Source organism: Balearica regulorum, chromosome Z, assembly GCF_011004875.1.
Source record: "Balearica regulorum gibbericeps isolate bBalReg1 chromosome Z, bBalReg1.pri, whole genome shotgun sequence".
NCBI classification, from domain to species: Eukaryota; Metazoa; Chordata; class Aves; order Gruiformes; family Gruidae; genus Balearica; species Balearica regulorum.
In genome coordinates this window covers 43214416-43232821 of record NC_046220.1, presented here as the reverse complement: position 1 = coordinate 43232821, position 18406 = coordinate 43214416, and the positions used below count along the sequence as shown (strand labels likewise).

The 18406-nt window shown below is 41.2% G+C and overlaps 1 protein-coding gene across 3 annotated transcripts in view; it reads right to left on the bottom strand.

Annotated features, from left to right (window-relative positions):
• The window catches only part of RASEF (RAS and EF-hand domain containing), a 35783-nt gene extending 18443 nt beyond the window's left edge, over nt 1–17340 (bottom strand). For 2 of the 3 annotated variants that reach the window (XM_075740064.1, XM_075740065.1), the window contains exons 1-4: nt 16886–17340; nt 3931–4077; nt 3069–3159; nt 190–285 (exon numbers count right to left, since the gene is read on the bottom strand). In XM_075740064.1, coding sequence (XP_075596179.1) covers nt 190–285; nt 3069–3159; nt 3931–4077; nt 16886–17238 — 687 coding nt within the window. In that variant the 5' untranslated portion in view covers nt 17239–17340. Of the gene's footprint in view, nt 1–189; nt 286–3068; nt 3160–3930; nt 4078–16399; nt 16598–16885 lie in introns of those variants that run through there. The other variant, XM_075740066.1, reaches the window with a different exon arrangement.
• Nucleotides 17341–18406: the final 1066 nt, after the last annotated feature.

Sequence of the window (18406 nt, the reverse complement as noted above, 5' to 3'; positions counted from 1 at the left end):
ATTACACAGAATGAATACAACAGTATAGAATGACAGCACAACCTAAAAAATTCTTTGCAGTTGCCATTTACAAATACACACTAAATTGAAAAATAGTTATGGTTGTCTGTCTTGGGGAAGGCACTTCATAAGGTCAGTATCTCTTAAAACACTTTGAAAACTCATTTGCCATAACTTCAACTCATTTACCTTTTTGAGCTTTTTTATTGTCACCTGAAGATCCCCAACTTCAGTATCGTACTGACGCTTCAGCTCATTTAGTGCTTCTTCAGCTTTTCGCTTCTCCTGCAATAATTTTTATCTCATTAAAAGTTGAGACAGGTTTCAAATGTTTCTTAAAAAAATGCATTCATCAATTTGGAAACCACACACTTTCCCCCTTAGACTAATGTGTGCAATTTTATCTTTCCATTACGTCAATCTGCCCCTTCCTTAATATCCACAGATACTGATTCCATAATTGCTGTCTACTTACAAAATGTTCATAAAAATAAAATGGTAAGGCAGAAGCAAAGATATGGGTCTATTCAGTGTTTGTTATTCATGTCACAGCCTCCTGAGCTTAATAGTCTCAATAGCTTAAATAAAAACTCAAAGAGAACTGTTCAAATTTTATTTGTGCGTAAATTTAGGTGTGTATTGCATATATAGTTGTATATATACACACCCACCCACATATCAGGGCTTTACATCCTTTTTTTTTCAAACCAGCCTTCTACAGCTTGGCATACAATGTGCTAGCAACAACATTACTGTGCCACCATCAGTAACTTATTTCTGATATTCTTTTAAATTTTTTCGCTTGCAAGTGTTGGAATATTACAGGCCCGTGTTCAGTAAAAGGTATGCTGATGACAATATCTTTAGTTTCATAGGGTACTTGGACTGAATATCAAACCATGTACACTATTCTGAGTTTTATTTTAATCAAAACAGATTTTGAAAGGAAGTTACACCAAGCCCAATGAGAGGAATGGTATGTTCTATGTGCTGTAGATGAGCATGTATTTAACTCACTACAGTCACTCCCCAGGGACTTCAGTGCACAGTTTCACAACACAAAAAACCAGAATGCAGCAGTGACGCACGGTGCCAGTGAGACAGGTTGAGTTCTCACAGGGAAAAGACAGACAGGGGACTTTGTTCAGAATTCTGTGCTTTCCTGTAGGTGATGCTGACATCCACGTGTTAAAATGATAAACCGTGTTTTAAAATGATAATCAAAGTAATCAGCTTAAGCTGGATTCTCTTACTTTTGGCACCTATATACTCCTAAGTATTGTTTGGTAACTATTTGCTTCCCTTGGAGAAACAAAATACAGGATAGGCTCAACCTCCAGATACTATCATGCAGACGCAGGTGTCAGGGTGGCATGAGTGAGATCACTCTTGACAAACAATAGCCTTGAGTACAGGCATTGAGATTAATGGCTTAGTACAATCCCACAAAGTAAATATCTTACGTTTACTCTCAGGGCGTTTTAGTAGGTGGAGTATGTGGAGCTATGAGCTAAAGGGAACATTTAAGAGTGAAAATGAAAAGAGTGCTGGGAGAAACAAGTTACAGCCCATCTTTCATATCTATAGCTAGATGTGAACGGTGAAATCGCAATCCACGCAACTTGGTGACAATTTGAAGTCTTTTAAGAATGAGAAACACAAACTAGATGTGCGTAATACATAGCAGATGCATTTTTACATAATGCTAGTACATAACTGTGGATGTTCTCAGAATGAGTGAATATACACATCTCAAGTCATCTTTTTACAGTAGTGAAAAAGAGTCTTCAGAGCTTTCTTCAGTGATTTACCACTTTTTGCAGAACAGAAACTTTCCAGAGCAAATGTATTTGTTTTCTAATCATAAATGCTTAGTCTCTCTGGAAATGGAAAGTTTATCTGTACTGAGAATTGCACTATCATTAGTTAAACATGATACGCCTTTTTGCTGGGGTGATGTCTTTAACATTTTTATGTCATTATATTTTGTTTCTAGAAAAACATCTGACTTGTAAGGTTTCATAGGAATGTTTTCTCTCATATAGAAAAAGATGCTGTTTGAAGCAAATCTATCAGAATACCATTTACCTTCACAGATCAACAACCATGAACTATTTAAAATCAGCAAGTTGGTAGACTGCACTTTGCTGCTTCTGATTCTGCAAATGCTTTGGTGAAAGAACTCATACCAAATATATAGATGTTCAGTGTATTACGTATCCTACAAAGCAATAATTACACCCACAGTATATGTTTTAATTAATGAATTTCTTATGTCCACATTAGAATACTTCCACAAACTGTTATTCTTACACAAGTTATAAAGTTAGGTTTATCTTATGTGAATTTAGTAACAGTTAAACATGAAGCAGACAATACAGGTAGGGTGGTTTTACTGTACTGCTTTCTGCTTAGAATTGCACAGCTACATGTGGCTCTAATATATCTTCTAATAGGTAAGAGGAACAGAATTCTTCTACTTTTCCATCCAGGCTGCAAGCCAGTTGAAACAACAGCTAAAACTTGAGCACATTGAAACAGAATTTCCCATCAACTTTGGGAGGTCCAGGTCCTCACACACTGGCATCACAATTACTCTCTCTTATGTCTCTAGCTCCCTAAAATATAGTTGGCAGCATGAGAATGGGGGAAAGAAAGATCACTGCTCCAGGCAGATATACAGATTAGCAACAAATGATCTAAGTATTAATTTCTACATAAATTCATCTACTAGAAGAACTAGATTCCATGCTTTTATGGTGAAAGGTCATTTTCTCCAATCTGTTTCCAATACTGGTCTCAGAAATAAATTCCTCCAGGCCAGCATATTCTCACAAAAGAGTAAGACTTTTTTTTCTTTGTTTATTACATCTGAGCAGCCATTCCTCTGTGGGAAAGCATTAAGAGAATACATTTTCGAACTCATGGATACCTTATTTTCATCCAGGCCCTGCCTTTGGTGGCTCTGAGTCAGCCCATCAGAATCAAAACCACACCTGGCCACCAATCCTGCTAAAGACCACTGAGAGTTCGGTAATTATGAAATTCCGTAAATATAAAATACTCACTTCCTTTTTAACTTTATGCTCTGCAGCCTGTATGCGTTGTTCCATCTCTTCCTCCAGCTCACTGAGCTGAACTGCCGCTTTATCCTGAGCTCTAAAATTTAAAAGTAAATACTCTCTTAGGAATTGCCCTCTGGCTTGACAGAAAATTTGTGTGAAACACATCTGCCTACCTCAGCTGAAACAAATTAGACAGACAGACATGGAATAACATTGCCCAGACCTTGAAACTAGTATGGTTGGAAACCAAAATCACAAATTAATTTGAAGATATAGGCAAATTACATTATAAATAATAGCTGACAGCTGATGATTAGTATGAAATATATCACATATGCATTTTGAAAATTAAGTTAGAGATAAAAGGCCCCTGTGAAGAGACTTCAAAAGGATAACTACAGCAACTTGCATCACCCACACATACAAGATCTCTGTCCTGAGCTAATCTGTTTGGTTTTGGCAGTAATGATGCGAGATTGCAAATGCCGGGTAGTTACAATAGGTAAATACACCCCTTGAAGCTGAAGAAGCAAAAGTATAGTTTCTAAAATGAAAGTATAATGGGTGTGTATGATAAAACTCAAAGTTACAGCTGAGGAAGAGGAGTCAAAACGTTTGAAGACATTAAACATATGAATAGAGCCTGCAAAAAATCGGTCTGGGACTTATCCAAAATGTAAACAGGGAATCGTTTGCAAGCTGCTATATGTGCTTATACACCTATGTGTCCACATAAACTAATCTCTGAATTCCAAAATATTCTGCATCGCGTTACTCTGCATAAACTCCCAGTAGTTTAACCCAACAAAGTGTGATAGAGAAAACAGTAACTGCATAACTGAACTAGAAACACAACTCACTATACCTTTTCACTGCGATGGCCAAAGTTTCCATCTCTGTGCTTTGAAGTTTGATCTCTTGGATGAAGTTCTTAATGACATGTTCATACGGCTGGATTAATCTTGGTTCCACTATGTGTATGTTCTGATACAGAACACTGACCTGCTCTTGTCTGAAAAAGAGAGATAGCATTTTAACATGCTTACTTGGAACAATTTTCTATAACAGGTTTGAAAAATGTATTAGAAATGAAGATATTCCCCTTTTTGCATATTTTTAAAATTTAGCAAGTTAGATATGGACTTTGAACATTCAGCATAGTTTACCCTTTCTGCTTCTTTAATATAGTTACTGCAGAAACAACTTTTCAGCTTAAGTAAATTTTTTGTACTTCTATTCATGGTGTATTGAAGAGCACGCCACTGGAGTAACCCATAGTGTATATCAAGCTTGTTGGTGGCTCTAATGTTATTCATAGTCCGTGAAGAAGCTTACAACTTTAGGAGGCTGCATAAGAAATGAAAATGGGTATGAATGCCAACCACCTAAGTTTAAAAGGATGTGTAAAGGGGGATAGGTAATCATATCTCCTTCAAAAAAAAAAGTTTTATGTTCCTTCAGCTGTTGGACTTCTAATATTTACATCTCTTGTATCAGTGTGTGGTGGGGGACAGCTGTTGGGGAAATGAGAATACAGCTCTCTGGCTTAAAACAAATCATTCTGGTCCGGACAACTACACTCCTCATAATGCCAGCCCTGTTTTATACCCCAAAAAATTAATTGTTATAAGAAGTTAATCCTGTATGTTATGCTCATGTGAAAGACAACATACAGAAGAAAGAAAATAGTGATTAAAAGCCCTCCTGAAACTTATACTGCTTCTTAAAAGTTTCCCCAATGCAGGAATAGTATATTCTCATTTCCATTTGATCTGGACTCATTCACAAAGATTGCATACAGTCTTAATTGTCAAAACAAAGTATCTTGATGAGATATAAAAACAAAGAATAGCATAAGCTCTAAAACATTATTACACAGGTTCCTACATAGAAAGCTCTGATTTCTGGTCATACCATGAGTAGTGCCACATAAGCCTTTGTGTTACATGCCAACTAGGTTCCAATATCTGGATTACCATAAGACAATACACCACAGAAAATTCTTTAACAGAATTTAGCAGTCCCAAGGAAAACTGAAGCTGATTGATTGCCACATAGACTATATGCCAGAATATGAACAGGTGTTAAAGAACCTAAAAATTAAACAGAAAAAAAAAGGAAAAGAGAAGATCAGGCCTAGATAGGTGGAGGAAGCAGGCCAGTAATGCGGAAATACAGCATAGCAGTGGCAGAAATGCAAACAGAAATAATGTTTTGCAAGCTCTGGTCTAACACCATAACTAACATATCACGAATATATGACCTCTTTTTGCTTTTAAAGGAAAGCTTAAACTCTGATTTAATGATCCTCCTCGTTAGACAGATGATTTTTCTATCTTCTGTGAATGTAGTGCTATTCAGTACCCTCACTATACACGATATCAACAACTACCGTCTATTCTCTGCATTTTTTCCCCACCTGAAGCAATTCCACAGCTTACATTATCAACATGGCAGCACTCTGCTTCTTCTGTGTGATTTTCCTACTTGAGGTATAACTCACTTTACTACAACAGTACCATAATTGTTACTATAGGTCAGATTCCCATTTTAAAGAACCGAAGTATTTCAGGACACTGGAAAATCTGTTTCCAGCTCAAATGCTGACGTTCATTTCAATGCATAGCAGTACAAAGAAATACAGATTTACTGATGCCAGGGGCATTTCTGTGTACATACTTGTTTCTGTCTTGCAAAGGTGTTCCTTTACAAAGGCTAATGCTTTAGTTGTATTAAGTATTTTCAGAAGTTAAGTTAAACTTAATGTAGTGCTCCAATGTATGCACATAATTTCTTTTTCAAAATATATTTTAAACAGAGTAATGTCAAGGTTCGCAAATAGTCACAATAGTGCGCAGATTCATCTGATCATCAGATGCTACAAACTATGTGTAAATAATATATTATTAAAGAACTCCCCAGATCTAGGTTTACTCAATTAACAATTTACATTTTAAAAAACTGCTAAGGACATTTTCCTTATCAACAATTTGTTAAAACAATACCAACATTATCAGCACCATCACAAATATTAGAACTAGGAAAAGCCAAAAAATAAAAAACTCTGTACTATTACAACATTCAGACAACTGTGAGATTTCAGTGCTATAGAGCTTACTGCACAACAGAGTTTTGGAAAGGTTCTGATGATAGAATGTATCACAAAGTAAGCCTGAGGTTTGGGTTCATCAGATTTCAATTATATTTAAAGTGTAAGCAGATTTGTAGCATTTAGAGACTGATCTCCAAGTACATGCAGCTAGACAAACAGTAAGTTCAGTGTCTCCAGGTGTTACCATTTCATAGAATCACAGAATGGTTTGGGTTGGAAGGGACCTCAAAGATCATCCAGCTCCAACCCCCCTGCTGTGGGCAGGGATACCCTCCACTAGACCAGGTTGCCCAAAGCCCCATCCAACCTGGTCTTAAACACTTCCAGGGATGGGGCATCCACAGCTTCTCTGGGCAACCTGTTCCAGTGCCTCACCACCCTCACAGTAAAGAATTTCTACCTAACAGCTAATCTAAATTGACCCTCCTTCAGCTTAAACCCATTACCCCTTGTCCTATCGCTACACTCCTTGATAAACAGTCCCTCTCCAGCTTTCCTGTAGGCCCCTTTCAGGTACTGGAAGGCCACAATTAGATCTCCCCGGAGCCTTCTCATCTCCAGGCTGAACAACCCCAACTCTCTCAGCCTGTCCTCATAGCAGAGGTGCTCCAGCTCTCCAATCAGCTTCGTGGCCCTCCTCTGGACTTGCTCCAACAGCTCCAATGTCTCTCCTGTACTGGGGCCCCCAGAGCTGGATGCAGTACTCCAGGTGGGGTCTCACGAGAGCAGAGTAGAGGGGCAGGATCACCTCACTCGACCTGCTGGTCACACCTCTTTTGATGCAGCCCAGGACATAGTTGGCTTGCTGGAATTTTACAGAATTCCTATCACACTTCCATTAATGTTGTGTAGGCTTGAGGCTGGGGCCTGGCTGTACTTCAAATATTACAAAAAGTAGCCTCCCCATGGTGTCTCTGTTTGAAATTCCATTGATTTTTGATAGTTGGACTGAGAGCTAGTAACGTATGCTGCATTTCATAAATTCCTAACACTTCAGCAGCTGTCCTTCAGAGCTGCAAACTCTCACCAAAACAGCCAATAAACTATTCCAGCATCGTTTCATATTTTAGATAGAAGCAGACATTGTGCATATCCAGAATTAGCTGCTGAAGAACGTAAATTCTTCAAACAGTGCAAATATACACACAGTCCTTTAAATGAGTCAGATCTAAAATAGAAATGGCACTAGCCACAGTGAGATGGACAGAGTTTATCAGTTTTCCAAGGCAGATAAATTCAGCACAATCTAGGTCAACATATATGATTTTTAGAAAGATGAAATCTGTGTTCTGAAATACTCTTTTTTCCTTTAAATTTCACCAACAAGATGCCTACTAATAATCTTGTTTCCTAGAAACCAAACAAAAAGTAGGAAAATTACTTGTTACTTGATGCTAACATAAAATATTCATTACTTGAGCTAATGTTTTCCTGATTCTCTTCTAAATCACAGGTCACTGAATTAGGGTTGGATCTTTAATGACCTACATAACTTTTTTCACAAAGTTATAGGGTTATGTTGATATTCTATCTTTCTCACCCCGTTTTGTGCAGGATTAATCAGCTGCTGCCTTTAAAGCAAATGAAGCTACATCCCCAAAACTACACTGTACCTCAAACTGTACTACAAATCCTACATTCAAAAATAGCACGTGCATACTGTTAGTACGTGAGGCCTCCTGCCATACAGATTGTGAACAGAATAGCAAAGTTGAAGGTACAGTGTCTTACGCTGAGGGAGCAGAGAATCAAATAATTAGTCTGACTTTCGCTTGCTGTATTTTGTGCCAGGAGCAGAAGACACTTGTAGTGGAATATTGTAATGTGTTTCTGCCACTTTCATTCCCTTTACAAGAATGCCACAGCCACTCCCTCTTGCAGCATCTTTTCAAAGTGTATGCAAATACACATACCAGAACTGAAGATAAAAATCAGTATTTCCATGCTGCTGAGCCTCTGCCAATAGAGCTAAGTCTGCTTTAAGATGCAGTAGTCAGAAGCACAAAGTAGTTATTGTCAGAGTTTATTCTCCCTCTGTGATACAAAACCCTCTTTATATTTATTACTCCTCCTTAGCCCAGTGACCACCTACCATCCAGATGGATTCAAAATATCTCAGTGACTCAGTTTTATGAAGCAGTACTTAGGCTTAAGAAACAACACAATACCCATACAACCACAACTGCGCAGGATCCTGGAAAGGGCCTGGAAGGCTTTTTTAGATCAAATTTGGCCATGGAAATTCCCAGTAACACTTACCTGAGTGCTTATATGGCAACTTTACAGGAAGTGTTAATTAGAAACATGACTCAACAACTACTGCAGCAACAAAAAAACCAGAGGAGAAATTAAATCATGAAACAAAATTGATGGGACTCTGCTTAATCTCTTATGCCTCCAGCAAGAGGAAATATACTTTCATGAACTGGGAAGACTGCTATTGATTTAATCACTCCAAGTATTTGTGATGAATTAGCAGCAAGCACACTGTGATAACATTTTATAGATACACAGGATTTTGGAAGGATGAAGCTATATACACATATATATATATCTCAACATGCAGTAAGTATTTGATGATTATGAGAGGAATTGTTCTGAATTGCCTCGTTTTATATTTTCAATCACTCCTCTGTTTTCACATGGTTTGGTAAATATCAGTGATAGCACTACAGAAGGACAGATTAGTTGCAATGAATATTGCCCCATTTGTTTGTTTGTCTCCAATTCCCCTTGAAATGCATGCTTTTTCTTCTGCAAATTCTTTAGTTATTCAAAACTATTTATCAAGGAAGATTTCACAAATGGACTTCGCCAGGCTGACCCCTGAACTCTGAATAGTCTATCCTTTGGCTGGATACAAAGGCAACTAGAATGCTCTTACTTCATTTCAGTAAAATTCATCAGAAATGCTCAGGTTTGCCCTTTACAACTAGTCTTCCTTGATATCCTGAAATCACTTTTAAATGGATTTAGCTGCACCCCTTTAAGTTCCACATTAACACAACCATAGACATTCACAAATACTAGTGCAGAGAAAGAGCATTTTTTGATATACAACATGAAAGAAACTGTCCTTTTGGATCATGGTTATGCTACTTGCCATGCATGCCTTTCTGCTGCTTCTACAAAGCACAGACACAAAACACTAGTACCCAAAAAAGTATAGTATTCTGGCCAAGTACTGCTCTGGCTTTACCCTACCTCATTTCAAAGGTTTTATAAGGTAAGCTGTCTATAAAATTAGTAATTAGTAAGTGTAATTAGTCAATATTTGCACAACTTCACATAAAAGTTAATTCAAGCAAATGTGGTTTAACCTAGCTGGTAGCTAAAACAACCACAGAGCCGTTCGCTCACTCCCCACACACACAGTGGGATGGAGGAGAGAATCAAAAATGGGAAAAAAAAGTAAAACTCATGGGTTGAGATAAAGACAGTTCAATAGGACAGTAAAGGAAGATAGTAATAATAATAATAACAATAATACACAAAGCAAGTGATGCACAGCACAGTTGCTGACCACCCGAAGCCAATGCTCAGCTAGTTCTCGAGCCACCCCACCTTACTGGCCCACCTCCCAGCTATATAAGGAGCATGACATCATATGGTATGGAATCTCCCTTTGGCCAGTTTGGGTCAGCTGCCCTGGCTGTGAGCCCTCCCAGCTTCTTGGGCACCCCCGCCTTCTCATTGTGGCATAACTTCATATAACCCACAGAGCTCTGCTAATTCTTATCAAATCATAGCATTACAGACTGTTTGCCTAATGATCTACACTGTGAATGCAGCTCAGAGGGAGTTGATGGAATTTATTGAAGAAGAATCACTCTACAGTTGCTCAGTACATTACATGTGTTCCCTATGCAGTTGCCAGATAAAGGATGCTATGTTACATGCTTCCCTTACCCTGACCCCAAGAGTGGCATTTTCAGTGTAGTTTTCCACCAAAGACGTACAAAGGCAATAGACTGGTGGAAAAATGGAGGAAATCAAAGATGTGCCAGTGATGTTATAATACCACCTTCCCTCGTTCACATGGTGAAGATTCAGTGTTTCTTCCGTTGCTATTTTGTGTATGTTTACCTGGGTCTGCTTTAGAAAGGTGGAGATTGACAAGGTGACCAGCACAAGTTCAAGCCCCTGCTGTGCAGAGGACTCTGGGGAGAAGAAAGCAGCAAAACAAGGTAAAAACTCACATCAGCAGGAGCTGTGCATGGGCTGTCAGGCTTAGCTGGGCAAGGGCAAGAAAACTAGACCAAAGTGTTCCCCAGCAGGACTTATTTTGTAGGTCTTTTTGGGTACATCCATATCTTTTTCAACATCCTCCTGTGCCAATTACTGACCGCTGCCTTCACTTCTATCTTATTTCTTATCTATGTTCTTACCTGCAGACTTAAGGTCTCCAAACACTTTATCTTTGTTTACTTGACCCAGACATCTTTCAAGCCCTGGAAAAATGTAGTTTCTATTTTTGTAGGTGCAGGTAAAAGCACAGATAATTGTCACTACACTTAAACTCGTTGTCGTGCTGATAATATGCTCCTGTTCCCAAGTTTTAGAACATTATTGTAATGGTCTGATGTGCTTCAGCCCCAGCAGGCCGCTGAGCACCAGGCACCCCTCTCTCACCCCTCCCCCTGCGGGACGGGGAGGAGAACGGGAAAAACAACGGCAAAGCCTGGAGGGTTGGGATAAGGGCAGTTTACTGGGACAGCAAGGGAGAGGGAAACAATCAACAACAGTGCTGATAACAGATATCCACAATGGGGGATAACAGAGAACGATTTACCGATCTGACGACCTGCCAGACGCTCATCCTGGAGCCACACCGAACCTGCCCCTGCCCGACTAGCCCCCTTTTATGGTGAGCATGACATCATATGGCATGCAATGGCCCCTGGCCAGCTTGGCTCACCTGTCCTGGCTCCTTGTGACATTAACTCTATCCTTGCCAGAACCAGGACATGGTCTCTTCTAATTACTCTGATCACTTGCAGCAGCTTTGTTCTGGTGTGGGCATGAAGGGATGAAATATAAGGTGGTCTGAGCTGGGAAGGTGCGAGCTGGGTGGCAGGAGCAAGGGAAAGATCAAGCATTACACATCTGATGATCATCCTTACACTGGAGACCAACAGCCTATGTGTGCCAAACAGATAGAGAAATACCCTTTTCTGAAAAGCAGACACATTGGATATGCCATCATATCAGCCACCAGGAAAGATCGACCAAATCCGTTTCAAACTGGAAAGGATCTACTTTTGTCATGGCTAAGTGCCTAACACTTTCTCCTAGATTAAGTGACTTGGGGAAAAACAGATTACATGAAATGTTAACATGGTGTAAAATGCAAGTTATTTCTCAACCTGAAGCACTATGGTTGTTGGGGTTTTTAATACCATATTTTCTTCTTCTGTTATCTGCTCTTTCAGAAACAGGCTGCATTAAAAGACAACAAACAAACCTGCAACCCCCCAGGTGACAGAGCCTGGCCAAGGGCTGATTCCCAGGGAAAGGATTTTTAAGGTTTCCTAAGAATGAATACTGTTTCCTGCCTTAAAACAGAGGTTTTATTTGGAGCCAGTGGGGCATGAGTGGAAAAGACTATGGGACAGGGAGAGAAAGATGAAGTCTACGGAAAAGGAGAATGCTCCAAAGGATGTGGTTATGACAAATAATCATGTAACGTGAAAATATCAGGAAAACGAATGCTATAGTGCTTGAGTTATTTGGCACAGATGCTGTTCTGATTAAAGCGAAAAACAGAAGAGCAGTAAAAGCTAAGGTAGCTCAGAAAGTCTTCTAGCTCACAGAAAGGCATCCATCACGTTCCCAGCAGAGCACATTTGTCAAATCCTTGTCATGAGACGTATTAAAAGACAAGATATCATTCTTACAAGAGAGATTCCCCTCTCCAGCACTGTGACAAAGGGGGACCCAGCATTTGTTTTTCCTCAAGATTTGCCTTTATCCCTTCTCCAGGGAGCACACTTTGACTTCCAAAGAAATCTCTCCAGTGCTGTTATCATGATTCATCATCTCTTGAAAGTAAACACAAATTGCTGACAAAAATTGATGCTGTGCTCTGTATTGACTTTGGTCAAAATCCATCCTGGCTCATGACAGCAAGATCGTGACAGGTTTTGGACCTTTTTTATGTAGCAGAGCCCGTCGTCTCCTTTGCTGTAGCACAGCAGTATATCCCATGAGCATTGCCTGTCTTCACAGTTTAAGTAGCTCATGTTAAAAACAGCACTCTTTTCACATTTTATCACAACCCCCAGATCCACATTTTTTATACAGCTCCAGATGACACGATTGGGGGCAAACTGTTATCATAATCACATTAGGACTTTGGAATTGTATAATGCACAAAATCTCGCAGTCTGGCAGTGCTGAAATCTGATGAACAGTCAGCTTGGCCCAAAGTATAAGGCACACAAATAAAACAGAGCCCAAGACTAAAAAGCAAAGCAATGAAGTATGAGGACTCTTAGAAGCAGAAGAATTTAACTCAAAATAGGGATACAAACTTCCTTTTCCAGATTCATCCACCCATTCATGCTCAAATTTAGTTCATTTTCCAATCAGATTATCCAGTCTTCCAAATATCACACAAAAATTGCCCAGCAGGGCTTTAAGGGATTCAGTTTATCCCAGAGCAATCCCGCAATACACAAGAACGCACACAGCACATGCAGTCCCAAGTCTTTATTGATTCAAGGTCTTTGACACTAAAGTTTCAAAATCTGTTTTTTGGTAAGTTTTTTGCCTGTAATTTACAGACACAAATAACTGTCATAGCATTCATAAGTACAGTTTTTCTCTTTTAAGTGTCAGTGAATGTTGGATCACTCTGTGTTCAAGCCAAGGAATGGAAAAGCATTGCCATTAGAAGACTTTCCCACATGCTTAAACAAGCACATGCCTATTAGAAGCGTGGAGGGTACCATTCAATCTTACCACTGAAATTCAAACAGATCTGAGGTTGGCCACATATTAAAAAAGAACGCAACACCCAGTAGCACAGTCAAGGGCTAAACCCTTCCAGTGCGGGCAGTACATTGGAACACTCATGGAATCACAGAATCACAGAATGGTTTAGGTTGGAAGGGACCTCAAAGATCATCTAGTTCCAACCCCCCTGCTGCGGGCAGGGACACCCTCCACTAGACTCCCTGCATGGAGCACCAAGTGGGTAAGTTTCTTAACTTTTTTGGTCTACTCCCGTATCATTGCAAATACTTCTTAAAGGAAGAAACTAACAAATATGCCTGAGTTCTCAATAAAACAGATCTCCTATGGCTCACACGGGTATACTCCAGTTGGCAATTCACTAAATATAAACCAAAGGCATTGCAATCTTCTGTGTTTAATTACACATTATACCTGATTTAATGTAAAATTACTCATTATACCTGATTTAATGTAACAACACAGAAGGGTATTTGCATTTCAAATGAAATGAATTAAAAAAAAAAAAAAATAAAACCAAACCCCACCCAACCCTCTACACAATTCCACTAAAATCTGACTTCACATATTACATTAGGTTATGAGCCTGGAAAGACTTTCCACTTTTTTTGTGCTAGAGGCACAACTGCCCACCGAGTATGTGTAAAGACTAAGCAAACAATACGTTGACTCACAATGACCACCTTACCAAGAAATGTGGTTGTATTCAGTCCCAAAAATCTGTTCAGATGAGGAGGGAAGGAGCAAAGCTGAAAAGAAACTCTTTGATGTCACTGGTCCTGTTTAGCTGCAACCAATACAATCATGACTCCTGTACAGACTCGGGTGTTTTAAAGTTTAAGCTAACAGAACTGTGCAACCAGTACACCAAACTACAGGGAGGCAGGATACATCCCATAATAAAACTATCTTTTTAAAAAGTAACTAAATTCAAAATAGACTTATTTTAGTATATGCTTATTTTAGAACCTGGAACAAGGCAGTACCTGTAGGAAACAATCTTGCATCTATTCTGCTACACTGAGGACTGGGTCAGGATATTGAACTGTTACTGGGTGTCACACCTCATTATGGAGGCTTACTTACGGCTTTTAAAACCTCAGTCACAGAAACAGAGGCTGAACCATGTGTACCTGTATCAGTGAAAAATTTCCCCTTGATTTCCATGGGCACTCAATCAAGCTCAGGAATGATAGAGACCACAGGTGTTTAGTGCATAATTTTCTCCTGAGTTCAGCCCTGGTTTTATCTACTTCCATCTGCTATGCCTTATTTCTCTCCATATAAACCGCAGTGGCATCAAAGCACATGTGTCAGTGTGTTGCTAGACTGAAGCCAGAAGGCACAGCATTTTGAGGGACTGAATCCCAAAATGATTCAGATAAAAAACATACATGATCAAGATAAAAAATTTGGACAACTAACTCTGCTCATCTGGGTTTGAGTAGTTTCTTCTCTGTACTTACTTTTCACACAGTTTTTAATGCCAATGTTACAGCAAACATATGAAGAGTAATAAACCACAGTGTGAGGACACCAACTGTTTTATAGTATTGAAGATGCAGGTGTGTTCTAAGCTAGGGATGTTTTTGAAAGTACTGCCTTTCCCTAAAAAAAACCTGGAACGGATAAACAACTAAGAAAATTTAAATAATTTAAATAAAAAGTAACTTTTTTGAAGTACCAGCTTGTACTTTACATGGTTTTATTGTCTTCTGTTGTTTAAAGTCTCTCCTATGCCCAGACTCCTCAAACAATTTCAATATATTCATCACTTACATAGGTGGTGCTAATGATCTCAGTGGGACTACTCACATGAAAAAAAATTTACACATATGTTTCAACAAAAAAAGATGTGGGCCACAAATGGAAAAAAAGTTGAGCTATAACACAGATATACTTCTAGCACTTCAGGGCAGGAAAGTGAAAGAACAAGAAAACAAAGGGCACACTGTTCTTCAGCTGACGTTGGCACATACCTAATAAATACAAACCAACTGTGAAGGATGTTCAAAGCTATTTATAAAGCTGAACATGAATAGGAAGCATTTACATCAAATTACTGCCCACCTGATACACACCTATTTAGCAAAATTTAGTTGTTTGCAATTTCGATGTATAAGAATCATAACACAAATGACATTAATTGAGTCATGATGGATTAACAAAACTAAAGGAAGTGTCTGCACACTCAAACCAACAAAAGCTATTCCACTTCCCTCCTACTATCCTCTTAGACAAACAAATGGACTATATTCAAACTGCTGCTGCAAATATAGTAACTAAGATAGGCTTATTACCAAAAGGAGATAGATGCTTTGACATGCCACCACTGCTCATGAGTCAGATTTTTTCCATCTCCTATTGAGCTTCTGTCTGGCTTTAGATTAAATTATCAATTGCTTCTGCAAACTTTCAAGTATTTTTTGTTGTTCTCTTCCTGTTGAAACCAATTAAGTAGCAAGGAAGGCATCATGAACTAGGTAAGAAAGACCTGTATGAAGTTACTGATCTGTCTGAAATGGAGCAGTCCAATAAGACTAACCAATGTTATTTACCCTTCCAGTCCAAAAACAAAACAATCAACTCCAGTTGTGCACGAGTAGCAGGTTGAGTATCTGAAAATTTCTCTGAAGAAACTTTTCATCTCACAACCTGAACACATTTTTAAGAGGAGTTAGAACAAAATTACTGGGATAGGTAAGAATTTAAGATGCACTATATGGAGACTGATATGATCAAAGTTTGCCAATGATTTGATACATGCTCCTGCAGAACAACAAACTGCACATTTGACTCAATTCTACAAAAGTTACAGAGAGACTAATGTGCTTTTTATTATCTTCTGTGTACCTTGCAGCCAGGACCCGCTGCAATTGAGACAGTCTCTCTGGATATATTCATGTACATATTTTTTTTAACTGCCTCTTAACTAGCTGCTTAAACTTAAACTAGCTGCTTAAACCCTTAAACTCAGATTGCTTGTTTTCCATCTTAAGTTACATTTTTTTAACGAAGCAGAATCTCTATCTTTTATGGCCAACATTTTCATACTAATTTTGAGCACCTCAGGTTTCAGGCACAAAATGTGCCTCTGTAAACTGCAACCAGCTCGGTACTGACAGACCCGTGGCAATCGGGTCTAATCCCAAACCAAGCTACCATCAGTTGTCTTCATTTCACTGACATCGAGGGCAAAGGCTCTCAGGGACTTCAGCGAGCTCCTCAGCCCGAGAGCCATACTTACGAACACCTTTTGGAGGCAAAGGTGGTGCTGCTCCGCATTCACCAGGAAAAGGAAGACAAGGGTGCAAGAAAGATGCTGGGGGCTGGTCGGGGATGGGGAGGAAGTTTCATTCGCGGCGCTTTGCATCCCGCGCGTTTCACCGGCCTGATTTTCCCACGTGGGTCCCTGGCAGAGCAGCGGAGAGGAAGCAAGCAAGCGGCTGCACGCTGGAAAAACAAAGCTGGAAACCCTCAAAACCGGGAAGCAGATGTGGGCAAGTACCGCAGGCGAGGGGTCAGTCTGAACTGCCGTTCGGCCGTTCCCCAGCAGGGTATTGCATCAGCACCGCCGTAAGCTACTGCCAGGAGGTTTGCCGCCGCAGGGCTCCCCGCGGGCAGGCTCAGCCCCCGCACCCCCGTGGCCGCAGCCCCGCTCCCGCCAGGGTGCCCGCCCGTCCCGCCGCCGCCCCGGAGTGCGGGAAGCGGCGCCGGCGGGCCCGGGCCTTACCTGGGGATGTACCTCGCCTCGTCCCCGAGCCGCACCTCGAAGTCCCTCCAGGTCTGCTCCAGCCCCGCGCCGGCCCACGCCGCCGCTTCCTCCTCTCCCTCCGGCTCGCCGCCGCCGGACCGCCGCCGGGTGGCGCCGCGGAAGCCGCGGGCGAACTCCGGGAAGGTGATGGCCCCGTCGCGGTCGCTGTCGAGGCGCTGGAAGATGGCCTCGGCCTCGGCCGGCTGCACCCGCAGCTCGGCACAAAGCGCCCCGAAGTCCTCTCGCTCGATGCGGCCCGAGCCGCTGGCGTCGCAGGCCAGGAAGAGGGCGCGCAGGCGGGACAGCTCGTCCCCCGCCGCCTCGGGATCCATCGGCAGAGGACGCGGATCCTCTGGCCGCGGCCGGGACGCGACGGGACGGTGCGAGTGTCGGCTGCCCGACCTGGCTGCACAAGTTTGCCGTCGGCGCGGCGGGGCGGGACGGGCCCTGCTCCGCCCCGGCGCCCCACGGGGCCGGGCGCGGCCGGGAGGGGGGGGGGGGGGGGGCGGGCAGGCCGCAGGTGGCGGCTCTCCCCTGTGGCTGGCGCCTGGCCGTGCCCTGGCGGCCCCGGCACCCGAGCAGGGCTGCCAGCGCCCCCGGGAGAGAGCAGGCAGGTCCCGGGCCGGCAGGTGCCGGCCTCCTCTTGCCCCCGGCTCCCGCCCGCAGCCGGAGGTGCAAGGGCAGGGTGTGCCCTTTTGGTGTCTCTCTGCCCAGTAGTTGCTAACAGCACAGGTAACTGCTTACGAGCACCTCAGATTAAAAACATGTCCTACCCCTTGCAGCAACGCAGTGTGAGTCCCAATACTATGTGGTCACCGTGAGGTGTTAAATCTCATTTCTGTTTTCCAGCAGAGCAAAAATACTCCTTATGTTCATGGAAGACAACCCAAGGTGACCCAAAGTTTTACTCAATAAATTCTTGCTGACCATGAGTAGTCTTGGAGTTACACTTTGCTGATTATGTGCTCACTGCTATCCCATCGTCAGTGATTTAGAAACATATATTGTTAAAATACCATCTTAAACTGAAAATGCAAAAGCTAGATTCAAATCAATAAACCTAAGGAGCTAGATTTTCAGTGCTCTGTATTAAGAAGTACTAGTGTCTGTCTTGACAGAAGTCAAGACTTCTCACTTTCTTGAAGTGGCACTCAAAACTCAGACATAATTGGAAGCAGTTAAATTTTAGCTGAGGGGTTTTGGTTTTATTTCTCTGCACTTATTCTTGCTTATGTCTGTCTGTAAATGTAAATTGCCTATACCAAAGTTGTGATAGAGTTAAACAGAATACAAATCCAGCTATTGAAACAGTTTCCTTATTGACTGAAACATAGCCGACGGCCAAGTACCTGAACTAGCAAAGCACAAATAGTCCAGCTGACCTCTCATTATGATAAATCACTTACTGTAAATGGGAACTATAAGGTTCTCCTCTGCCTATGAAGCGTGGAATGCCTTCGAAGGAAATAATTGTTATTTTACAGGTTTTGATTATGATTT